Source organism: Argiope bruennichi, chromosome X2 (genome assembly GCF_947563725.1).
Source record: "Argiope bruennichi chromosome X2, qqArgBrue1.1, whole genome shotgun sequence".
NCBI lineage: Eukaryota > Metazoa > Arthropoda > Arachnida > Araneae > Araneidae > Argiope > Argiope bruennichi.
In genome coordinates, this window is record NC_079163.1 from 63,472,579 (window position 1) to 63,500,150 (window position 27,572).

Consider the following 27,572-nt stretch of genomic DNA (forward strand, 5'->3'; position numbering starts at 1 on the left):
TCCATTTCAATGGTGATTTGATAACCACGTCAGCTTTCATCTCCATTTTCGAAGGCGTCGAAACACGATAAACAAACAGATCTTTTAAAATATAAGTAACACATTATTCTTTCGTATGCCACTGCCGCCGAAAGAAACACATTTGAAACTTGAAAGAGCCGCCATAAATTAGGTTCTTCTTTCCTCTTAGTATCTAATTCTGGGAAGAATGAAAACGGAAGTGGACTTTTTATTTTTTATTTTTATCTCCTCTTCCCTAAACTACAAAGCAGAGCTCTGTATTCTCCGGAAGTTCGAACTACTGAAGCTGAAGTAATTATTGTGCAAGAAACCACACCACTGTGAACGCTGCTAGTTACCCAGGAAAATGATAATGGCTGATATTTTTGTGCATTACTTCATGACTTGTTAAATTGTGATCCTGAGAGAGGTCACTTAATTTAGTTTTAATTTTAGGGTCGAGGAAACTTAGCTAGAGCATGCAGATATCCGGTTCTATGATATTAGTAAATAAAATATTGGGGGAAGGGGAGTGATTGCAAATATTTTTATCAATCTTACTAAATAAGTTTATATTCCTCCTTTTATTTTTGTTAACTATGAGTTATTACTTCAATAATGGATTAATTTTCCAGCATTAATTTTAATTTAATTATCTTAAAAAATATCAGCATTACCTAAGATGTAATAAATGTTTTTTTGCATGAAGCATTTAAATCTGAGTAACTAGTATTATATTTACTGCATTAACAAGTATTTATTCCAAACATAAAATAGAATCAGGGAATACCAGTTCTAATTGTTACATTAAAAAAAATCTTTTACTTGTACTTTTACGAAACATTCTTTAAAACTTGCTTCAGTTATTTAAGATCCGTAATATATAGTTTTAAAATGATTAGGCAACGATAATTCATCAATACTGACAAGCACGTATATAGTAACAGCTTGCACAACATTGAGGCGTTTTTTTACACTACATGGGGTTACTTATTACATACAATATGTTAGCAATAAAACAAAGGACATCTTTAGGCTTTTATAATTGTGTAGCTTCTATGATTAACAATATGTTTATTAACGTTATTCAGATTGCATTTGATTTCATGAGTTACCCCGATGAATGATCATTATAATTAATACATGAATTACAGTTTTTACAAATGTGTAATTCATGAATTTAGCTTTATGGTCTTGAGCTCATTTCATTTAGTTGTGGCATTGAAGAAATCCTGAATTTTAAGAATGGCTCAGAAAAATCTATACATATCCTGTCCTCTTCTTCGAAAGATTCCTGTTGAGAAGCCCTTTTCCTTCTCTTATTTGTCTGGGTTGATGCAGCTTTTCTTTCAGTGCTTGGTCGTTTTCTCTTTAGAGACTGACATCTTGTAACTTCAGTTTGCAAAGCATTTTTTATCGTTGACTAGGTTAAAATGAAACTCGCTATCGGTTTCACTTTGACCACTTTTCTGTCTTCAGTTGTGGAAATGGCCTTGTTTCCTGTGGGCTGACATGAATCATTCCTTCCTCCTTTCGAAGTGGACCTAGTACTAATGAAGGACTTGCTTGTAATGCAGAAAAGATTCCTTCTGATTTGAAAGGAGCTCCTTCTGTTTTTGCATCACTGCTTCGTGCATCTTTGGCAACGTTTCGTCCCTCAAGCGAATCTACGAGCTGTGAGCGATCAGTCGTGGCTGATGGCAAGGGGTTTTCATCAATAAAAATGTCTTAAATAAAAGGCCAGATTTCAGTTGTGGAGAAATCTGCCGTTTCCTTCTACAACCTTATAACGTTTGGTAGAGCCTATTTCACCGTAGAAGAAATGACATAGGTAATCAGTTTTGTTCATGACTAATCCTTATCCAAGAATCAATGAGATTTTCAGTAAATGTTTGGGAGGCATCATACAAGGACTTATAAAATGGTTGCAACTTTTGTTGCGTCTAGGATGAGCTTATATGTTTCCTTGCGAAAGATTCCCTCCTGACTTTTTTTTGATGAAATCGAATGTTGGTAAATTGAAATGATACTGATGATTTCTTATAAAAAAGGACGGGCTTTTCTTTAGTGGCTTTGGTATAATTTACAAAATATATTTGAAAATCCTGCTCTAACATCCGCACAGATTTATTCTTTGATCTGTCACTTCTTTGGGATGTGTTTGAAAGGATGTAACATTTAAAATTTTTCCAAGAAAAAACAAACAAAGGGGGAACTGACTTCCATTAGCCTTAAAATAAAGAAATATTCTTAATAAAGTGCCTCCCTCTGCTTATATGTTACGGCTGCATCCATTAGAAAAATGGCAGCCACTCGGTTGAAGAACTTTCATATTCAATCTACTTCATTGTGATCTTTATTTCATTCTTTAAATGCGCCCTATTGTAACAATATTTACACTTTCTTAGTAGTATAATATATTTTCGAAGAATTGCCTATGTATTATTTATATTTAAACTCTGTATGCTGTTCATCTGTGAAAAACCAACAGGATTTCTTTTATAAACAGCGTTAAATACAATTGATTCTAGATCTGAGATGAAAAAAAAAAACGATTCATTAATGTAATTTATATATCCACTCTGGATGAAAGCACTCATTTATGCATGCGGCCTGAGCTGGCTATACAGGTCACATGAAAAGACGCTTGGGTTTCACAATTAAAATTTTAATGGTTTTTCGTTGAGAATTATCCAAATATTTAAGATTGTCAAAAATTTCGAAAAATTATTTAAACTATCGGGCATTTTTATTAAAAATGAAGGAGAATTCCGTTTTTCAATAATAGTTGCAATCCCCTGCCATATAAGAAAAGTTTGTTAGATGAATTTGGTATCAATACTGTTTATTACTTGTCTTCTGCTAAAAAAATTTTGTTAGACGATCTTAATTTATGATAGCATGCATTTTTCTTTTGCTGTACTTCCGAAACCAGTGTAACCTGCTTTACTGCTTTCTCAAATTTTAACTTCAAATTTTCCGAATACGTAGACAAGGAAGTGGTGTTCTATCTGCAAGTTATTATGTTTTCCATTCCGTGTGGATTTTAATATAGACAGGGTCCTTGAGGCTGTTACCATACAATAACTGAAATGGAGGTATACCTCTAGTTATATTGGGTATTTCCCTATATGCCTTTAACGCATATGGGATTTGTAAATGCCATCCTCTATCTTCTTCTCTTATTACATTATGTAGCACACGTTTCAAAGTACTGTTGAAATGTTCCACCAAACCAATAGATTGAGACAAGCTGGGTTAGAAAATCTTGGAAAACTCCCAAATCCTTAATTAATTCAGCATTAAATTTTGTCCCGTTATCTGATGTTGTGTATACCCTTTCTGGAGAAAATACCTAATAATACTTCGTAAATTGATTTCACATTAAGACTAGTAAGCGCTGACCTGTCAGACATATATTTATGTCCATTTGAACTTTGAGGAACTATTGGACTAAGGAGATTCTCATTGATGCCTAAATTCTGACCTTGACACTAGTATAATTGGTGTTCCATCACTAGTCTTCAGCATCCGAGTAAGTTGGCACGCGTTCACTAGCAAAAACTTTTAACATCAGCCCACAGGTCTTTCCAGAAAATGAATGCTTAAATGAATAACAAAAAAATGTAAATGAATAAGATCTTTTTAGATCCCATGTGACTGCTAAAAACAGAGGATTGAGCCAGTTGCAGAACCTCATTCTGCCTACAGTTAGACACAACCAATTGTTCAATATTCACCTCGAGTATTTTATCCATATGAAAAAGAAAACCATCAACTTCATAATAATTACCCTTGCTCTCTTTAGCTCACTTCCAATCGTTAAATCGGCACAATGCTCCTGCTCGGAGCGATATCTTTCAGCTGTCTTGCTTCTGTTCTTCGTCTCAGTGGTCATTTCACTTTCAGATGCTGTTCTTATTTTATTCATACCAGAAATAATTTCTTCTTGGTATTCCACATTGTCAGTGTTTGCCAAAGCTTTATCCTGTAAAATCTCAAGTGAATCCACACAAATAACCTTGATTTTTTTCCTTCATTTTTCTTATTCCAGACTCAGACTATGAGAGTTCTGAAAAAGTGAATTATGCTACTTCGAACTCCTTCCAATATATTCAAAACATTTAGTTCATATATGCATTGCGACTAAGAAATGCATTTTAACAATACAATTAGCATATAAAAAGTGATAAGATAAGCATCAGCAACTCTCAAACACTAAATAATCATATTCTCAACAATGATTACAAACACAGAAGAAATTTAGCTATGGATTTTTTTAATAATTATATTTTATTAATTACACATTAAACTTATAAAAGAAAGAAAAAGAAAGGGGGAAATGAATAAATTCATATTATGCTAATTTCCTTCACGGTGCAAGGGTGATTTTAAAAAAATATGCTCTACACAACTAAAAATATATCGTAAAAGCTAGATATGAATCACCGAGACATTCAATTATTTTCTTTCATTGGAATTATAGAAAAATTTCTTTCTCACCGATGGCAATTAAAACAAAACAAGAAGTACTTGCTTTTCTTGACGATTTTTGGTTTTGTCAAGAGATGCTATATCGGCGTTTACTCAGACATCTCCTTTGTTTTCTGTACAAATGAATTAAACAATGATGAGAAAATACATACATCCATTAAACAAAGTGGATCCATCGTAGAAAATGCCGGCCCAAGGTCGTTTCAAGCGAGGATTTGCTGCTCAATGGATATTACGAGTCCCTCCTTACTATAGGAAAATATAGGTACCACCGATTGACTGTATGAAAATTTAGTTTTGATAACCACCGGTCAACCTTTCAAATATCCAGAGATGTTTGCTTTTCCACAAGATTTCTTTTGTCTCCGATCCTACCAGTTGTAATGAGGATTATTATACTTATAGCATTTTTATAAATGTGTAAATTGTGATTGGAAACAAAGACTGATGTTTTTAGTTCCAAGATTATTTATTTGTACATTTACCGAATGGAACACAACACAATACCACATATAAACACACAAAGTATAATCTTTTTTTCGCTTTTCGAGGCTCTCTTCTCTCTCCCTTCCCTCCTTCTTCTTTGCTTGGCAACTCATTCTTTTCGCCAGGCTTTCACAAATGTCGCCAGATCATAGCGGCGCCTTACAATATTCCGTTAATTAATTTTATTTATTAATTATGATTAATAATCAGAGGTTATATTAAAAAATTTAAACTGCTTTCTTTCTGTAGTTGAGATTATGAAATTTAATGTTACTTTAAGACAATTTTCAATATTTCGATGAAGACGTGCAAAATTTTTAGTTTGTATTATCTGGCTTTGAGTGCTGAATTCCCATAAATTTCCTTTCATTTATTGAAAACATTATATCTATTGAAGCGTTCAGTGATGAAATTACACTTTATATTTTTAATTAAAAAAACGTTTTAATCTGACTATCTCTCTAAAGTCCGTAAACTTAAATATAATTTCTTTTAATTAGAATTTTGTGACGCAGTTTCATTACAAAATACTTCAAGGTATATTTTGTCTCCAGAAATGAAAGGAAATTCATAGAAAATCAACACTGAAAATCAGATAATAGGAATTAAAAAAATTGAATATTTTCTTGATTCTTTTCCCCTGAAATATCAAATTTCACTCGATAACAGTAAATTTAATAATATCTAGTACAAAAAAAAAGTGAAAATGGTTTTAAAGAGAATTATTCAATTTGGCAGTACCTGCAAATAGTGGTTATCCATTCGTATGTACCTGCGAATAATGTTTTATTATTAGAATTCACTAACTCATAATCACTTCCTTTAATATGTCTTATCCTTCGTTTTATTATATAAAAAATACTACTGCTAATATTCCTTTTGGAACGTTTACAATATTATTAAGCTGCTATTAAGAACATAAATTGAATAAGCACGTTTTTAGAAAGAGACCTTCATGAGTGATCTCAAAAGTATAATTATAATTCGATTATTTTATACTGTATAATCTTGATTTATATTTCATTATCATAAATATTATGGAGCCTTAAAATTTTTTCGGAAATTCACTATGAGGCGTACCATTCGCACGTCATCAAAATTTTATTTATTGAATCTATTTACTAATAATCAAATTCTGAAAATATTCTAGAATGTTTTAACGTCTAAACTATACTAGAGTACTCAATTTCAAATTTATAGCACATCAGGATGTGTGTAAAAAATCCGTGATTTCGTCTTTGCAGATAAGAAACGACTCAATTAAAGTTGTGTTTAAAAGAAAAATTGTAATATTTGTATTTGCTATGTTTACAGTATTTCGATTTTCTCCAATCTCGAATGCCCGAAATTTTATTACTCGAAGATTTGGCAATTTAAATGAATTTTGAGTTTTTAAATGTGGCTAAAATTTATATTCTACTACTGCATCATGCGTATACTCTCAATTTTCATTTCGATACAATTCACGCCTAAACAACAGCTGTATTTGATAAAGGCATGGATTAAGACACTGGTTAAGATTTGCTTCCTTTGAATAATTAGGTGCTTGCATGTATTTTAATCAGCGACATCTATTGGTAAGCATCCGAATTATCTATATAAATGACAATGGTTTTGGATTTTACCAATATACTATTACTTTATTGTTTGAAAGCTTTCCATTTAGCATTATTGAGTTATTAAGTGTATAAAAGACCCCAATCATGGAACGCTCCAAATTGCATTTTCGACATTCATTGCTTCTTTTGGTTGATTTGAAGAAATCTGCTGCCGAAGCCCATCAGACACTTTTAGAAACTTGTTATGATGCTGTTCCGTCATGTCCCAATTGTCTGTTTTGGTTTCAACAATTTAAGTTTGGTAATTTCGATGTCAATGACAAAGAACGGCCTGTAGGACCAAAAAAAGGAAGACACTCAGTTGCAAGACTTATTGGACGAAAATGAGAAAAATTTGTAGAAAATGGTGGAAAATATTTTGGTTAATATATATTGTACCAATTTTTCTCAATAAATGCCTTTTAGCCTTTTTAAAGTGAAAAAATAATCAAAATACATGCAGGCACCTAATGCATAGTCTTTCATGGCGGCTTAGAAGGAGATGTTGTCAAAGTAAACTTTCGCTCTACAAGAGACGGTAATCTGATAGATTCATTCATGGAAAGTGCGATGAATTAAAATTGAAAGGCCCAATAAGATAACCAATTTTTAAAATGTTAGAAAAATAATGACTTGCAATATGATGTCATTGTGAGACTTTATATTATTCTTGGAAGTGAATAAAAGTTCGCATGAATAAATTTTTTTTTTGTTTTTCATTGAAATATTTAAATAGAATTTAAAGAGTTTAAGCATACTTTGTAAGTCAGATTTAGCGTGTATTTCAATACAAACTCTATCCAAAGTATCATTTGTTTAAAGCTCTTTGATGTGTCGAAAAGAATCTTTTAAATCATAAAAAATAAATTCAACCTGGATACATTTACTGGCCGTAGAATGAAGATAGGCTAGCCTCAATGGAATTTTGACTATGAATATCGTCACTAAGTAAATACAGCAGTTCCTTGAAAAGCTATAGATAAGCTTCAACCTCCCTCCTCCGTCATTAACCAGTGGAGTTCTTTGCAATTCCAATGATAAACAAATTTTTATAACTCTGCTTTTAAATTTTTGCTTATTTAACCTTTCAAGTTCTGTACTGCTCCGCCACCGAATAATCCACAAACCATAGCAGATAATCGAAAAAGTCCTGACGACATCATTCCTCTATCCGTTTTTGATGCTCAGGAAATGGCCTATAACACAATCTGGGCAGCAAGTGTCTGTTGCGATGCCAGTAGTGACCAATTTGAAGTCTTATTGTTATATCGATTTTTTTAAATATTTCTATAAAAATTAGTTTATATGTAATAAAGAGAGAGACGATTTCTTATAAGTAAGAGCGTTCCAGTAAACCCTTGACTGTGTGCTGTATAGTTTTCTCTGTTATTTAATTAGATTCCCTCTTCTATTTCAGAAATGTATCGTCATACTGACCCAATTAAGAAATCATAGAACACTTCTTAATAGATTTATTATTTTTAATATGTAATTTTTTTAATTGTAAGTTTAAAAATGATATAATTTGATGCCCAAAAAAATTCGAGTATCACAATTAAGAGGTTAAACTATTTAGTTGAACTTATTTTTATTGCCCATCGCACTATTTTCAAAATCTGAATGTTCTTGTAATTTCAAATATTGTGCTCGACTGAAGATTGATATCAACAAGAAATTTTTCAAAACGTTTGCATACGATATTCTTATTTTTAAAAATGCATATCCAAGCTAAGAGTAATGAAGGAAAAAAAAAATTCTTGCAAAAACAAGCTTTTGTTGAGTTAGAAGAATAAATCTCTTTATTAGAAAAACAATCAATAAATACAAAACATAAGAGAGATAATCTTCCTTGAATGAAGATAGTTAATGCAGGGCATTACCTATCTTCATATACCATTAAAAAGCATAGGAATTGATTTTTTTTTCTTAATTTTAATTTAGTGAATTTTAATTTAGCATGAGAATTGAAAAAAAAATGTGCTGCTAGTAAAAAAAAGAGGGGAAAAAAAGGATATTGTGCCTTCTGGCACTGAGAATTTTATTTAATTTCTATTCAATTATAAATTTAACAAAAATCATAATTTTGAAAATAAAAAACTTTTATTTTCCCTAATAATATTTAAAGAAATCTATCGGTATCCTGTGTCCTTATATGGATTCTCAAATATCCTTATGTGGATTAAACGAGATGATATTCATTAGACGTAAGCGACATTTCTTGTTAATTAATAATTAATTGATACATTTAGAGGAAAAAACGATGCAATATCCATCTTCCTTCTTCGAAAAGAATCTTAAAATGATGCGAAAGGGATACTGCGACAAATTTTCTTGAATAGCCCATAGAAAGCGTGGAAAAATGTTTCCAAATATTCCTAAAATCGCATTAAAAAATAAAAAATGGTACAAATTTCGGAATGTTGCGCTCAAATGTTGATTTCTTTTATCATTAATAAATGAAGTTATATTTGGGCGCCATCTATTAGCAGTGAAATAACTTAATATTTTGCTTGAATTTATGATGAAAGGGATTAAAACTTTCTCCGTCATTTCTTGAAGTATTTTTGCTACAAATTTGGTATTTCTATAAGTCTTTTTTTTTTTAAATCTAATCTATGTTTTTTCTGATTCTTAAAGATTAGATTCTTTTAATTATTTTTTAGCTCATTAATCCTCATTAATCTATTTCTAGGATCCTGAAATTTTGGTAATTTTATTAGTTTCAGATTTAATGATCAACTATTTTAATTAAATTTTAATTTTGCATAAATTGTGAAATTCTTGTGTATTTCAGCGAAATTTATGTTAGAACTCCATACTATAATATTGAATCTGGAAAATTTATTAAAGACGAAAATTTAAAAAAACAATGAAAATAAAAACATTAAACACTCTTTTATTAATGTACTAAAAAGAAATTATTTTCAAAAATAGGGACATTAAAACAAAATCGTAAAAGCATGAAGCGTTGAAAACAATAATACATATAAAGAATTAATTCGCAAGGATAATCCGGGGAAAGAAAATTTGCTAACATTCATTAAAAATTGAAATATATTATAAATAAGATTAAAATTCCAATTAGAGTATTTTGTGCTTTCAAAACTTGTTTGACTGCCCATATTTACTTTATTTTTAAAAAATTCTTGCTACTTCACTTATAATAACTGCTTTTATATTTTTGTTCTCTCTGTTCAGGACACATTCAGTTCGCTTTGTCTTGTCAAATATAATTTATTTTTGTTTCGCTTTCATGTCCAACAGTAGTTAATCTGTTTTCATACCCATTTCATTCATTTTTTTACATTAGAAGCTACTCATTGATAAGATTGGTTGTCAATTTTTTGAATATAAGTTTCAGAAAGTTATAATAAAAAAGCTATATGAGCTATTTGGAGGTAAAATTGTTTTTAAAAAATTGTATTTTAATTACATTCTCTTAAACTTTTTTGGAGCATTGCTAGTTTTTGAACTGAGGCGTCATCGCTGTTTGTAATGCCTAATTCAACTGACATTTCAGCAGTAATTAAATTTTATTATATTAATCATGTTTGTTTACTTATAGAAAAATCAATTATTACTGATTAAAGCAGCCTCTAACATGATACCGCAATCATCAGTTGAAGCGGAGGAAAATAGGTATTTTTTAATCAAATATTTTCATTTAAGTAGATTTAATTCATCATCAAATAACTGGAGAGGATTCTTTCATTTAGAGCTCCCAAGCTAATGAGTCGGCATAAAAAATTTCCATCTACCTGTGAGAATGATGAGTTAAGTTGACATGATTTACTCTTTTAAAATGTAGCTTTAGCCAGCAGTACTTTCCTAATGATACCAAGGATCAAACAGAAGAAACAAATTCTTTCTTAAGATTGATTAAAAGAAATTCAAGGAATTGTATTATCACATAAGAAATGTTTTGCTTTTAAACAATTCAAGCAAATTCAGTAGTATTAGATTCGCATATTCGCATGACATTTTACCTAAGAAACTGATCGGTACTTTATTGACTCTTAATGTTTCCTGTGCTTATGCAAGGCCTTTTATTTTGAGATTTTACAACTAACACAAAAAGTCCTTCTCCAGATCTCCTCAGCAAGATTTAAATTTGAAACTCTATACTTTCTTTGATCTTCCAATAATGATTTTTTAAAAAAAATTTCAACGGATAAGAAACGCTCAGAAAGTTAAAACATAATGTTTTTCTGTGATCTACATTTTTCCTACAAACTCAATTGTACTTTTAAGTAAATGTTTTCTGATTTGGGTAAAATTCTGAAAGGTATTGCTTTTTTGCATTTTTAAATGTCAGTCTGCTGTGACACTTCAAGGTAACGAGGATTTTGTGTTTGCTGAATTCACTGAACCAACAAAATCTTCCTTTGCTTTCATTCTGTCTGGCAGTTTAAAAAAAAATTTACCGGAAGAAAATTTTGTTCTGTTGTAGAAGATAAGTGGAGAGGTACACATGAAAGAACGAAGCACCGAATAGAAAATCGACTCGAATTAGACAGAAAGTTTTGATGTTTTCATCCATATACTTGACTTAAAAATCTCAACTTAAGATATATCCTTTAGTTATATATATATGTATAATATATTGTTTTGAAGTAATATTCTCTATGACCAAACTTTGAAATTTTTTTATGAAATATTCGAGTTGTTTATTCATATAAAGAAGTACTAAAACTTCAGACGGATGACATTTGAACTTATTTTTTCTTTTATCTTCTTTCAAGTGAAAGTGAATTGTTTTATCCTTAGATTATTTATAGTTTTATTGAAATACGCGGATGAAAAAAGGTCAATATGAGCATTTTTGTCAAAAAATTAAATCTTTATAAAATACCTCACATTTTATGAAATATAAAATATTCTTCTTGTAAAATGAATTGCTTTGTTTGAAAATGGCATTACGTGTTTTCATTTTGGGATTCTAATTTTCTTTAACTATTCTTCACATTTAAAACTTTACTTGAGAATTAGCAGTAATTAATGATTCTGGATTGTACTCGGAATTAAACTTATAGAACGAAATATGCCGTTAAAATCAAATGGTCTGGAGATACAGGGTGCCCCCCAAAATTAAAACAAGTGTTAATCCCAAATTATTGCAATTAGACATATATCTCCAGTTACAAAGTTTCATTAAATAAGATTGCTATTCGCATGAAAACAGTTTAGCTTCTGTGAGAATGGATTATAATAAGTTTTTATAAACCTTCAAAATGCACAAGTGTCAATTAGTAAAATATTTCTTTTGCATTCATCTATATACAGTCATAAGAGGGAAAGGAACCCTCATCTTTACTTTGCTGTCAGTTATCATATATGGAAACTAAAATATTTCTGTAAATATTACTTTACTGAAAAATAATGCTACTAATGAACACTAAATACTTACTTTAATTAACATTAAAAGATTATATACTTAAATTGTTCACAAGGGATTGTTTCCCTATTTAAAATTGTATAAACTTCAAAATTTCCTATGCAACACCCTTTCTTCCTCAATGAAATTATTTGGATACAATCTTCATGGAAAAATCCTGAATACAGCTTTTAGCTAATATATAATGATTACATCTGGATATATTTGACATTTTCTATTAAGGGATGGTTTACATATTTAGATGAGTAAGATTTTGATATTCTCTAGACGTCAGTAAGAGTAATTTTATTCTTATGACACTTTAAAAATCTAGAGTAAAGTTACAATCGATTACTACTTTATGCATTATAAAATATTACCGTGAAAATTTCTAGTAGAAGTTTGATTCTTTTGTATGTATATATATATAATATAATATTCAAAAACGCTGAAAAATTTGTCTAAAATGTTCGCAAATCATCGTCACTATGCTATAAGAACCGAATTTTGTCGTATGAATTGTTGTTTCAACGAAATAAATAAAATTTTAGTAAATTTTTCTATTTAGAAAGAAATATTAATTTTAATGTTAAAATTAATGTTACCGCTATAGAGAAAATTAGCCGATTTTTATTCTTTAGGCGCTTTGTTCATACATTTCCTTGTCAATCAATTTCTATTAACATTTCTTGCAACTTATGAACAGACATGAAATGCTGTATCACTTTATTTTACGAGCATATAAAAAAAGTAGTGCATTTCATTCGCTGATAAATGCAATCCATGCTTTTCTAGTAACTTAATATTGTATGTAAATACCTTTGGGTTGCGAAAGATTTATTTATATGAAGACACTCATTCAAAATAATGGGTATCCTCAAAAAGCGGAACAAGTGCTTATTTCCTTAAGAATTATAATTAGATATATGCTTCCATTTGCAAATTTTCTTCAAGTAAGATACCCAAATGTATGAAATACTTTGATTTCTGTAGAGGGTTGTAGTAAAAAAAATTGTAAAAATTAAATTTTTATATGGTCTCTGTAGCGAAAAATTGTTAATCAGTAAATTGTTTCTTTTACACTCATCTATAAGCACACCAAGTTTCATGCTTCTATCTGTAAAATTTTCTGAGATATAAAAAGGCAAATTTGTTGACTTAGGAAGTAAAAAAGAAAAAGAGATGGAACTTTTGAATTAGCGTTTTATTTCCAAATTTATTTGTGTATGTAAAGTTCTCGTTATGTAAGCTTGAGAAATATTCGATAACATGGCTTAATTGAGTTGTAGGATAACAAAATATTTACGGTTGACTCCAAGTATGTGTTTATAAACATTTTAGATGACCGTCACAAATGTTTGAAATTAACAAAATATTTAACGTAATAATTTTTTGATTAATTGCAGTTATATCCGAAAATTTTTCAGCGACGTCAGTTTATTCTTGGTTCTTCCCATACCGTTCCATTCTTCCTTTTTTGTACAGAAAATTTTAATCGTAAAACAGTTGGTGATATGAATGGTAATTTAAGGAACACGGTTATTTAAAAATATTTATTAAACGTTTATTGCAAGACTAAATTTAATAACCTATAGGAAGTTTATTTCAAAATTAATAAACTTGAAGGGCTTACAAAACTAATGTGAGTTCATTCAGCGTGTATCGGCACTTAAATATTTAGATAGGAAATGCTCAAGAGCATTGAAATTTATATTTTGATTCAAACAACGACATTGTTAAAAATTCTATCGGGTGATATGGCAATATTCATTTGTTCTACTTGTCTACAATGTGGCTAAAAAATTCCATTTTATTCTGAATAAAAATCTTCCAAGTGCGTTCCAACAATTTTTATAAAATCCGGTACATATATACCCTGCTTTACGAATTCTCTGTTGAAATAAAAACAAAAGTACATTACTGAAACTGCGTTTTTGTTGTAATTATTTTCTACTTTTTTATCTTTAATTTGTAATTCATTCTAATAAATATTATGAAAACTTGAAATCAATTTTTATCGAATTTATTATCAGGTAGCACCACTGGTATATAATATAAATTCAATAAAACTGATCAGTCAACTAATAATTAAGATCTTAAAATATTCAATTACAGTACACTCCCCAGTATCCGGCCTAATACGATGGAAGGCCTTGCTGGATAATGAAAACGCCGTATAGGCCTTAGTTTTATGAACTCATTTCTTTGCCCACCAATACCAGAAAAAGTTTTTATACCAAAACTCACTGTTATAATAAGTATTTTCCCACTTCTTATTGAGTACTAAGCCCACCATTTGTCTCAAGCCAAGTAGAATGTGAACGTGGCAGCTGCCTGATGAATCATAGAAGCAGTTGCCATAATGTGTCGATTTAAAATAGAAGCTCTGTACTGATAGTTTATATACTGTACTGCACATTTCAAGAATTTATTAGAGAAAAAGTAAGTTAAAGGATATAAACCATTCACATTTTAACATTTAAATTCTGTAATGCCTAACTTAAATGCAGGAAACACAAACGAATGCAGAAAACATAAAGCGTAAATTATAATCTTAATTCTTAAGAAAATTGACTCAAACTGATTTAATTTTTCTCTGATAAATGAACGATGCTGCTCTTTTCTTGTCCCAATTTGTATTTTGCGCACGGTATATAGAAAGATCGTAGCAGAAGCCCTCTTCCAACGCCTTGCCTTTCTTATTTAACAAGATAAAAGTAAACTAGGCCGGATACTGTACTGTATTGTATTTTCATCGAGTGTAAACCTGAGGAAATGAGAAAAAAAATTCTGTCTTTACAAACATAAGCAACGTGTGCTGTTGGAAGTTTTGAAGTGCTCTTGGATCTAATCTCAATCTGTTTTTTACAGCTCCCATCTTCCGTTTTACTCACAGACTGTGATCATCATACTTCACGCTATGAACAGCCGGCGCCTTCAGAGGTGCCGAGGAGTGACAGTGAACTTTTGCGAAAGGTGAACTTTTCATTCCTTTATTTGAATTATAGTAAATTTTAAAATGAACTGCAACAACTGGTTAGAGGGATTTACGAATCAAGCCCTTTTCAATTTTCTGAAATTTAAATAATACAGGCTATCTATTGAATTAATTATTTACAGTGAGCCGAATTAAAAATAAAAGAATTCTTGCAAATTGATTACTATAAATCTGTATAGATAGAATCTGTATAGATAGAATAGAATAGATGTTTCAATCTATGTGAAACTGCAAATTAATAAATCTATAAATTGAAAATAATTAAAGGAATTTCAAAGTTATACAATTTTTGAATCTGTACAACAGAGTGTAGTAAATTGTATATGGTGCAACTAATTCTTTTTACTCGTACTGATCCTTTAAGGGGACAATGGAATTTGAAATAAGCAAAAATGGACAGAAAAATGAAATTTTATTGTTTCCTCACCAAAATATAAATTTATTTTTAACTAAAATAGTGTTATAATATATATATATTTCAATAAAATTAATATTTCAAAAACCAAGATTGAAAAAGCACATTTTAATTACTTTCCTCAAAATGATATTGTAATTAGATTTAAATATCTTTGAAACATCCCAGGTGTATTAATTTTTGAAGGAATTAAATAGAATTGACAATAAAGATTTCTGTTAAACATTTTAAAAAATAGGGTATGCATTTTATATTTCGAGTATTTTTAGATAGTTAAAAGTCAATTTTAATTCCCAAAAGCTTAAATTTCATTTGAAAATTCAGCAAATGTGGATAAAAATATTTCTAAAAATTAGCGTTTAATTGGAATTACAAAATCATACACAGTTTTATTCCAAATAAATTTATATTGAGTAATAAGTAAAATAATAAAAAAAAGTAAAAATTGAGTCGCCTGGCACACTTTTAAATTTTAATACATATATAATATTAATTTTTTAAAAATAATACTTAGTTTCAAAAAATTAAAAAAAAGAAATTTGACTATTTATATTTTAGTACATATGCCTAAAAAATTTCATAACTCTAAGTGAAAAATTCGCAAAAAGGCCTAATACAGCCTACCATCCCCTTAAAAGTTTTCGGCTCTCTCTGTATTTTCCAAAAGCTGTAATAGAATTCAAAAATTCCATTTTTTTAAAATTCCTAATTAAATACTCAAATATCTTATCAAATTATTTGGGAAGGAATTCTACGAAAAAAAGTCATTGACATTGATTTTTTTTAAGTAAAAATTATCGTTTTCCCAATTTTCGCCTGCTATTTGAGATTCCTGTTGGTACATTCAATAATCAATGCGATTTAATTAAAATTAAGATTAACAATAATTCCGATTAATTTGTTTTTAAAAAGTCGTATTTATGTTCAAATATTCTTAAGTTGAATTTTGCTATCGAAATGCATTTTAGATTCTTAAAGAGGCTGGGCCCTATCCTATGGTACTTTTGCCACCTTCTGGAGGTTATCGTATTGACAGATGTGAAGAAAAAGAGACCAGAGGATCTAATACCCACCTGTTTGGGGAATCCAACCTCACACCAGGTGAATCAAGTTTGCTTGAAATTGATCCCAACGCCACATTGTACAGACAGCATTTTTACAATAAGGTATTTCTTTTTAAATTCTGTTGGATAATTCTCCTCATTCTGATTTTGAAATTGTACATATTTCAAGTTAAAAGAGTTCAGGTAATTCAAAATGAAGGCCCCAAAATACATCTAACAAGAACTTCCATATAATAAATGAAGGGAATTAAAAATTCGAATATAATAAAAAAGCAAGGTTCAAATTTTGTTTATGTATGTACAATTTCTATGTGATTGTCCTTGATCATAAGTTATATATCCTTAAGGCAGTTCATTTCATTATCATATGAAACATTCTCATGATAGAAAAATGTATACTTCGTTCTCTAATGCTTATGAGGCGTCAAGAGAGCGACATTTATCTCCATGAAGAGAAGACCAAAGAAATTATGTCAAAAGATTTCTATGACTACAAGTTGACACATGCTTCCCATGCCTCTAGATACTGCATTTTTATCTTATAGGACAATAATGAAAAGAGATGTTCAGAGTACACTCGAAAAATGAACAATATATGACTTGAATTAAAAGTTGGTTGTGATTTGTGTGACCATGGATAATTAAATAGAACAATTGTGCATTTATGTGCTTTTTTTAAAATGTTTTCGCCCCATCATTACTTTCTACGGGGAATTTATAATCGAGGCAATCATTTTGAATTACAAATTCGTCATATGTTTTTCATAGTAATTGAACGTGTTTTTTTTTATGTTTGGAGTTTATTCTAACTTTACTTGAACTCTCTTTCAGTGTACCGATTACTTTCGATTTTCTTTTTGTTTCTATAAATAGATACTGATGTTTTATATACTTCACTCTACATTTAAGTTTATGCTGACATTAAAAAAATTTAATTTATTTTTTTTAATTGTACAATGAATTTTTTAAATTATTTTTAAGAAATGATACAAAATATAAAAAATTCTAAATTATTGCAATTTTATTAATTATAATCTACCCAAACTTTGTTATTCCTAACACGTTATGGAAAGGCTAAAAATTTTCTCAATTTCTTGTTTATATTTTTTATGGTATTAAAGAAAAACAATTTTCTTTAGTCATAATTTCCCACTTTTTTTCCATCTAAATACTTTTTTGTTTCTAATTTACAATTCAAATTATTACAATTTGTGCCTTTCCTGAAGCATTTCATGTTTTTATGTCATTGAGCCTTTTGTTTTACTATAAAAAGAATAATTTGTTATGACAATTTTTAAACGGAAATATAAATTGCTTGTATGTTCTTCTCTTGTACTACGTAAAACCAGTTTGTTAGATTTTATAAGCCTAAATTATTCTTCTTATTATTTAGGAACATTTCAATTTTATTATGAATGATGCTAATATTGGACCTATTGTGATGTCTGTGAAATATGAAAATGTGAACTGTAAAGAGCATCTACGGACAATTTTAAGGTACAAATTTTAATTTTTGTCTTCAAAAATTAATTATTCAAATTGATTTATAAAAAAAATGGAGTCTAATTTTTCCTATTTCAATTTCCTTAAAACAGAAGAAAACATAACATAGTAAGGGATATAATACCTCTTGCCTATGAAAATGAGCCATTGCAGGCACTTAGAATAGCCAAAGTAAGTTAAAATAAGTATTATGATTATTGTTCAGCAAATGTTTGCTTTTTTTTGTTTTGTCCAAACATAATGATTCAGTTGTTTTGCACATTTAGCTATATGTTTATTATTTATTACACTGTAAACTGGAATATCTATAATCAAATTACGCAGATGTATAGCAAAAGATAAATAATATCTGCGTATAGATATTTTTATTGCTCTTCTCTTCATATTTGGCTTGAAAAATGTGAAATGAAGCAATGGCATTTCAATGACTTCATTGTTCTTCATCATTGTATCACTGCCTTCGAAAATTAAATTTTACCATAAGAGGAGAAATCTTTAGCTCAACAATAACTATTTATGCAAGAAATTTTCATATGCAATTGAATTCTGCTGCGTAATTGAATTAACAGGGAGTAAAAATGAAAGAAGTAAAGATTTTCAAAAAAGCAAAAAGAAAGGAATCATTACAGTGTTGTATATTGCAATATGAAATGCCACTTGCATGATAAATAAATATACGTTCAATATATTTGAAAGCTGCGTATTTCACTATGTGATAAATATATATAATTCTAATGAATGCATCTGTGGCAACATATTTTTACCTCTGTATGTGTGCTATACCACTATTTTAATTACTTTTCATGTTTGAAAGTAAATGAAAATTGGATGATTTTGTGGGGACATTCACTATGCAAGCGTGTATTAAATTATATTTTTTCATTAACTGTGGGCTAATTGCTTCTTGTATATGTTCCTATACCTTGTCATATCATCACTGTAGAATGTTTTTCATGTGTTTATTTTTGTCATTTAAAAAACTTGTAAATTTTTTTGTATGCCCAGCAGATATGGGTTTCCAAATATATTGAATTTTTGATCTTTGTTTGTATTAAAGAAAAGAACGATTGAATCGCATTGAGTGTTCCAGAACTCAGGATGCATGCAATTTTGCTTGAATTCTTTTCATCACCCTTTCAGAAAAACTGGAATGTTTTTCATTAGCCCCCTCTCACCAACCGCAGCAATCGGAAAAACCGATCGATATGATTGGTTAAAAGGATTGGGGTTGAGGAGGGAGATAGTATAAAAAGGGCAAAGAAAATTACAAATAAAGCATAGATTAGTGAAGAATTGACTATTCGAATAATTGGAAGTCAATCTACTATGAAAATGAATAGTATGTAAAGTAGACTGATTATATTGTAGGCTATTATTAAACGAGGTATTTTAATTTTTTTTAAGTATTTTTTTACTGAATTTGAATATTCGAGTTAGGAATATTTCACCGTATGCGACTATACTGGTTTATAAAAAGTTTTTTTTAATCTCAGTAAATTCCCTGAGAATGATTTATTTTTATTTCTTATGTCTTTCTTTCTTTTTATTTCATATATTTTTTTATATCTTATTTTATATCTTTCTTATGGATAGCATTACATATTTTAATTGCAATTTACCCTTTGTTAGTCTTTTTGTGAAAGTATTATGTTTTTATTTTATTAGTAAAATATCATGTAAAGGTGAATGATTTTATATTTAACCCTTATCGTGGCAAGATTGCTTTTTTGAAGAAAAGCAAAAAAAAAAAAAAAAAATGTATATAGGTACCTTCTTTACGCTATAAAAAAAACATCACAAAATAAAAAAAATCTAGAATGTCATGTGTTTAATAAAACTAAGTTAAAGATTATTTTATAGTGATAGTATATTTTTATAAAGTTGTATGTATGGCATACTATACAAAATGAACATAAGGGTTAAATCTGATGATATTAAGCAATTAATCAGATCACAAAGCAAAGCACTCCTGATGTGCTGGTGTTCTGAAGTTTTGCGCACTACTTGTGTATTTTCAGTGGCATTACATTATATATTTTCAGAATTTTATTATTAATTCAATGATTCATTTAAGTTTTGATTGGATAGCTGTGGCCCCACCTGGTGTTGAACCCGAGAAAATCTGCTCCTAAAAATTGTTTCTTCCTTGCTGTAATATTTATATTATTGAATTATTAATTAAAAATTGTTTTTATTAAATTTATTTATTAATCAGTTTGATTAAATTTCAATAAATGGCAATATCAGTGTCAATTAAACAAGACCTTAGGAAAATATACTACCAAAATAATATTTTTCTGTAATTAAATATAATTATTGTGGAAATTCTCTTTGTTACTTTAGCTGAAATATTTATCACTTCTAATGAAATGATGATTCTCTTGATAAAAGCATTGTATAACATGGTATGTTTGTTTCATGCTTTATTATGCATATAGTATTATTTATATATGCTTATTTTTTTACTATATTTTCACTTTTAGACAATGTGTGATGACATTACAACAGACAAATTTTTTGCTGTTTTATTTCCAAAGGTAAGTGAAAATTGATGTTAAATAACACATCTCTTATTTCAGATCTACCGCACTAGTTGTGATATTTATTCTCTTTCCTTATATTCTTGCATCCTAATTATTTTTTAAAGTTTAATTGGCTTCATTTAATTTTTTTCGTGTTATACTCAACTTTTAGCTACTTTTTCTTCCTTATTTATTTTTACAATTATATTTGAATTTAGAATAAATACACCTGACTTCAACTTATATATTAATTTTATTGCAATGAGTCTTAGCTAAAATCAACTCTTATTAACCAAATTAAAAATGTAAAACTACTAATATATGTCTAATTATTGAATGTTAGTTAATTATTGCATGTTAGTTGCAAATCTTTTCAAATCGTCTAGGCAAACTTGTAAGTATTTTATATTGATCATATCACTCTGTATAAAATCTTGCCGTGTCTGTCCATGCATTTAAAATTTAATGTTGAATAAAACTATCTTATTATTAACTTTAAAACTTTTACAAACCAGCTATTTTTCTTACAGGCACCCGAATTAATCATGGCTTTCGATGAACATGTTCTGGTGAATAAAATGAAATTTGGTATCATTTATCAGAAACGTGGGCAGGTAATTTATTTATTTATTGAAAAGAACATTTTTTTTTCTTTACTTCTGTGCATTAACGTAGGTTACCTTCTATTTGAATAATCCTTTCTAGAATTTGTTAGCTTCTTTTATTCTGTTATTTGTTTAGCTTCTTTTATTCTAAACATCATTTTACAAAACAATATTTTTTAATATTTCTTCTTTGTCAAAATAGTAGTAGTAACATTTTTTTAACTGAATGTTAGAGAAATATTTTTTTTTGTTTACAATGAATGTTATCCCTTTATTAAACTAACAGTTTTTCGATGAACTTCGACATCCTCTAATATTTTTTGTTTTCCTTTGTATCTGATAGACAACGGAAGAAGAAATGTTTGGAAATGAAAGTCATAGCCCTGCGATGGAAGAATTTCTACAACTGTTAGGAAATAAAGTGGAACTGAAAGGTTTTAATGGGTATGCAAATGTTTATTTCAGGAAAGAAATGATAATTATACAAGGTGATCCAAATTAATAAGAGGCGATTAGATCCTCTGTAGGGAAACTAATTGTATTGTAAAAAATTAGATGCAGCCAATTCCACTCAAATTTTCTTCATATTGTCTCCTGAGTATGCGGTTTCGATTTCTTTAAGGAAAAAAATAAATAAAGGTTCATATTTCAGCCGCCGTATTTGGAAATGGTGTTGAGGAGTAGGAAATTTACAAATTAACATAACCTCCGCCACTCAGCAATGGAGTTGAGAAGTGGGAAATTTACAAAAACTCCGCCACACTGCAAGTCAAACATTTTCCAACATTGAATGCCTGATAATTGATGGCATCGTATGAGGCATCTTAGGACTACAAGCTTCCAATGGCCGTCAAACATCGCGCTGGAAGTTCCAATTGTTATTAGTCTTTTTTCACCTGAGTCAAAGGAAGTCTCGAACACTCGAAGTAAACCAAACATTTGTATCGTATAGCCACGCGCGAATACGAGTTATTTTGCGGCCTTACGTTTGGTAGAAATATTTTATTTTCTACATTATTCTATGAGTATCTACTATTATAGTTCTTAATTGTTATATATGTTTAGAGAGCGGGTTTTTTTATGAAAAAGAATATTATTTAAGAGGTATTAAACAGCCGAAAACAAGAAAATTATCTTAAATAATGTAGTATATTAGATTTTATATGTGAATGTAATATTTGCATATTCAGCCAAATAAGACATGTGAGTATATTTCGAAGCTGATGACATATTAAAACATATATATTTTTTAAAGCTTTATTGTTGTGAGGTTATATTTATCTTATTCTATCTGATTAGTATACCTTTGAGGGGAAAAAACGCTTTTACTGAAATTTAAAAAAATATATTAATTAATTAAATAGAACAATAAAAGGAATGCTCGGATGCGAAGTCAGCGTTCCCTTTCTCGTACCTTTTCTTTATGAATATTAAACAAAAATGGTAAGAATTTATTTAGAATCAATTCTTTCTTTCCATTTAACTCATCAACGATCAATTTCTCCTTTCCCATGCTATAAAAATAATAATTACAATAAAAGATTTAATAATTTCTTAACCTATTATTGATTGAAGCAGAGAAAATTGTATTTTTGTTAAGGATTTCTTGCATATTTTATAGTCGTTTTTTACCACATAAAATTCCGCCCTGTTCTTATGGTCTAGCTTTTTTTTAAATACCAAATAAGCAGAAGAAACTTAATAAAATAACTGATATTTTACTTTACCCGTTTTCGTTTCGTCCAAATTTTTTAAATAAATTTTTAGTGGGAAAACTGCAAAAAATAAAGGTTTTTACAGTTTGTAATGGCGTGGAGCACCGATTTTAGAATCCTTTGCATTATATGAAAAAGATCCTGTTCTTTCGAATCAAAGCAACTAGGTCACAAAAAGTGGAACTTTTTAAACAATGCAGGATTGAATATTTTGAAGGAAATTTGTATTGATGTCTTTGGGGAGACACTAAAAAAAGGAAAAAGGATCACTCATGGCCAATTACAAAAGTTTAAGCTTCCTTAAGAAATAGGTTAATTTCCGGCTTCACAGCTCCATTTCCTCCCTTGGCGGACGAAATATGAACCAGTTCTGTTTTTTGCTCCCTTTTCACATATTCCCGGAAGCATGTGTATGAAATATGGATGAAATCTGCCTAATAGTTTTTCCCTATAGAGAGATTTAGATATCTACTTTTAGATCTCTCTGGATCTTCTTTTTTAATAAACCAGTTTCAAAATCTTTGTATTGATATATATAATTTTAATATCGAAAATTGAAAAAAATTCTCTATTTCTATATGTAATAGTATAATCAATCTTAAGCAATTAGCTATTTATTTTGTATTCAAATTCAACAAATATAATATAATTTATTGTTAGAGTAGATTTATTGTCAATAAGTTAATTCCTAACTACTTTTTTGTATGAAATTTAAGCATTATATAATTTTGAATTTTCATTGTATCAGTTAAGCATGCCCTTTTTTCAAAATATGCTCATGTCATACAAATTAATTCCATATTAGAACAGCATTAAATTATATTACTGCATCTCGTGCATTAATTGTTATTGCACCTATTATCCCAAATTTTTATTTACCCATTAACTTGTTAACAGGAAATTGACTATCTCGAAATATAACAGGTTAATAGTTTAAGAATGTCCTGTTTCCAAAACGAACTCATAAAAATCATTTTTTTTTTCATACAACATATATTTATTGTAAAAAGATATTGATGTATATTTTCAAATGATTTTAAATTTTAAAAAAAACTTATTTGCCTATTAAAAATATCTTAATATAATGGAAGTTCTTCCCATGCTGTTTAATCTTTCAGTTTCCGTGGTGGGTTGGATACCCAGGATGGTTTGACTGGTGACAATTCTTTATATACACAGTTCGAGGGAGTTGAGATTATGTTTCATGTGTCAACACTTTTACCTTATTCACAAACAGATTCACAGCAGGTAAAGGCATTTGCTGTAAACTTAAAATTTTTATTAATTTATCCATAGTTTCCCTGTTGTATAATTTGATATACCAAAAATATCTGTACAGAAAATATAAGATTTTCAAACAGTATTTTTAGTGCCATTGAAGTACGTTTCCTACGATATTTTTGGATTCTTTTATATATTTTTATGATACTTTCGTGCTATTAAATTTATATTTACAATTTTTATATTACCCTCGAAAATTTAAGATGTTTTTATTTTCTGCCTAAATTACAAAAAATGAATATTAACGCATCAATCTTTCCTGAATTGCTTATTATCAAATTCGTAGACAGATTTTACGATTTAGTAAATAAGGTATAAATTACGGAATTATAATTGTTGTTCAAAGTCATCTCGTACAGAAAACGATGAAAGGAAGACGTTACTAAACAAAAGACTGAATAAATGGTATTCTATAAGTGGTATGTCGTTTTCAACTAAAATACACTTCAGTCATCACCTTCCCATGCTTAGAATTGAATTGCTTGTCATCTGAATGGTAAGATAAGACTCTTGCCGGAGAATACCATCTCCAAGCTCATGCACAGATCCAAGCGAAAATTTTATGCAGAAAGCTGCCTCTCTAAGAACTCAATGGGATTGAGATCTGGAGATCGAGATGGACTGTACATTCTCTCCAAACCCAACTTCAATAGATATTAATTGATGAAGCTAGTACATAAGGATGAACAAAGATCTTGCATATGGATCAAGAATCTCATCTCGATATTTCACTTCAGCCACAATCTCTTCATGGAAATCAATGGGATCTCCAAAAAGAACCACCGTACCACAATTGTTTTTTATTATCTTTTTCTCTAATGCGAGACTAGATGCTCCTTAACCGTTGTTCTTTCCTTTAAAAGGTTTGGAGAATAGCTTTTCAAAGTAAATCTTACCTATACAGAGTACTGACCTTCTATTTGCTGATTCAGTTGAATGTGGTATTTGACCCAATTTAATTGGCCATCTATCTGCAATCGGATGATTGGAAACACTCCAAAGATTTTTGCAAATATTTACCTCCCCTGTAAAGCTATCGTTATAATGTAGTGAGGTATTATTTTCACGTATAAAGTGAGCCAAAGTAATTTTCTTCCGTCTTAGGTCTTTAAAATGGCAGATAAGGATCATCAGATGAGGTTGTTACACGTGGACGATGTGGAATAAGTCATCTTATAACTAAATTTTCTTGTTGATTTCATAGTTTGTGAATCACAACTTGAGAACCATTGAAGCGTCTAGCAAAATTAGTTTATCATAAGCTTTTTTTCGCCCACACTGGTAGCCGCTCTAAACTCAAATGAGTTTAAAACAAATTTTCTTCTGTATTCAGATATACAATTTTAAGAAGGATTTGGCTTGAAAGTCGGGAATAACTATTTCTTACAAAGAAAAAAGATTCGATTTCGTTTTTATTTATTTTTTTATTTTACATTTGATATAATTAACTAATGAATTTTAGCTGTTTTTTTTTTATATCAATCCAATTTGTTGGATTTTTTTATTCACAAGTGAGCGTCGTTGTTCCTCAACGACGTTCAAACGCAAATGTAGTGACTTTCCTATGAATAACAAAATATGATTTATATCTGATATTTTGTAAAAATTGCTTCCATTAAATAAGCATAATTTTAATACTACTCCATATCTGGTTTCTTGTCTCCAATAATGATAGGTATATGACTAGAAAGTTATGATGTTTTATGCATTTCCAAGTTTATTTACAATGCATTTATTGTAATTGTGAAAGCCACTGTTATTTTGTATATGCTGTACACTAGGAAAATGTTTTCCCTTTCTTGGTTTTTTTTTCCTCTTTGTGACTCTTTTTCACATAACCAAAACACTTTTTTTACAGCTTCAAAGAAAAAGGCACATTGGGAATGATGTTGTTGCTATAATTTTTCAAGATGAAAACACGCCTTTCATGCCAACTATGATAGCATCCCATTTTCTACATACATTTGTAGTCGTTCAAGCTATTGAACCTTTGACTCCTCATACAAGGTAAAAATTATGCACGTTTTTAATTGTGGAAGATATATCTGAATGTGTTTAATTGTGGAAGATATATCTGAATGTGTTTAATTGTGGAAGATATATCTGAATGTGTTTAATTGTGGAAGATATATCTGAATGTGTTTAATTGTGGAAGATATATCTGAATGTGTTTAATTGTGGAAGATATATCTGAATGTGTTTAATTGTGGAAGATATCTGAATATTTTATCATTTTATATTTTTCAGATATAGAGTTTCCGTAACTTGTAGAGAAGATGTGCCATTTTTTGGACCTCCATTACCGAATCCTCCTATTCTGAAAAAATCTTCAGTGTTTCGAACATTTCTTCTGTCTAAGCTGATAAATGCTGAAATCGCGTCCTTAAAAGCAAAGAAATTCGCTAGCCTTGAGGTAAATTCACTCTTATCTAAATGAAATATTTTGTTTATAAGTGATATTCTTTCATACCTAAGTCATTTTTTTTAATAAAGTAATTCTGAACATTGCCCCATGAAAAAAAAAAAAAAAAAACTCCCATACTTTCTTTGTTCGTCTTTGATGGCACCTTTTTAAGAGTGTAACCATTGGTGGTTTCTCGTCCTGAAGACTTTCAACTCAAATCTTTGGAGGTGGACATAAAATCAATTAGTTGTACATCGTAGTTCTTAGATAATAACAAATACATGATACTGGAAAAGAGAAGAACCGCAAAACAACTTTGCGCTATTAATAATATGCACTGTTTTAACCCTTTCTAGGGCCGTGGGAAGTATGCTTCCCACCAAATTTATCAATCTTTGTATGAAATTATCTAGGTCGGCATAAGTTCTGACAAACTTTTTAGAAAGACAGAATCTTAGATGCTTCAGTTCTTTATCTCACACAAAATGATGTGTCTTGTTTTGTTACTTAATTATTAATTTACCAAATTAATTAATTAATCAAATTAAATTTATCTAATAAGCTAAATAAATCCCTTTTCTTATTCTAATTTCAAGCCTAAAAATATTTTAACATAATATGACTAGAAAAAAATGGCCCTTTAAAGGGTTAATATTGGATAAGGTATGCTTATTTATTATGCAAGGGCATACAATAATTTAACTTCTGTAAAACAAAAAAAAAGTACTATAATGTTAACCAATATAAGATTGAGATACTGCGATTTTTTTCATCAGTGTCCTTTATATTTTTCTCCCTGTGATATAAATTTTTAATAAAGCTCTAAATTGACGAATTTAATCTGCATATATATTTCTTTGATTGTTGTATATATTATTAGTAAATATTGTAAATATGCGTTTTATTTATTAGCTGCGTTATATACGTTTTACTCAACCCGAAATTGCTCCAAATTTAGTTGAAAATTTATAGATTTAAAGATATTTGTTATTGGTCTTTCTTTGGTTGCTGTTGTTACTATTATTATAATCAGTTTTGGTAATGGAAAGTAACTATGCATTATTTCCAAGTTAAATATTTTTATAGTGTGAAAGGTATTTTTCAAAATATTAA

At 29.2% G+C, this 27,572-nt stretch overlaps 1 protein-coding gene across 1 annotated transcript in view; it reads left to right on the forward strand.

The window, feature by feature from the left end:
• The window catches only part of LOC129960974 (rap1 GTPase-activating protein 1-like), a 138,172-nt gene that overhangs the window by 101,406 nt on the left and 9,194 nt on the right, over positions 1-27,572 (forward strand). The window contains exons 4-13 of the mRNA XM_056074755.1: positions 14,824-14,928; positions 16,334-16,531; positions 17,823-17,926; positions 18,025-18,103; positions 20,416-20,469; positions 20,985-21,068; positions 21,403-21,503; positions 23,893-24,022; positions 25,914-26,062; positions 26,303-26,468. Of these exons, the coding sequence (XP_055930730.1) occupies positions 14,824-14,928; positions 16,334-16,531; positions 17,823-17,926; positions 18,025-18,103; positions 20,416-20,469; positions 20,985-21,068; positions 21,403-21,503; positions 23,893-24,022; positions 25,914-26,062; positions 26,303-26,468 (1,170 nt within the window). The remainder of the gene's footprint in view (positions 1-14,823; positions 14,929-16,333; positions 16,532-17,822; positions 17,927-18,024; positions 18,104-20,415; positions 20,470-20,984; positions 21,069-21,402; positions 21,504-23,892; positions 24,023-25,913; positions 26,063-26,302; positions 26,469-27,572) is intronic.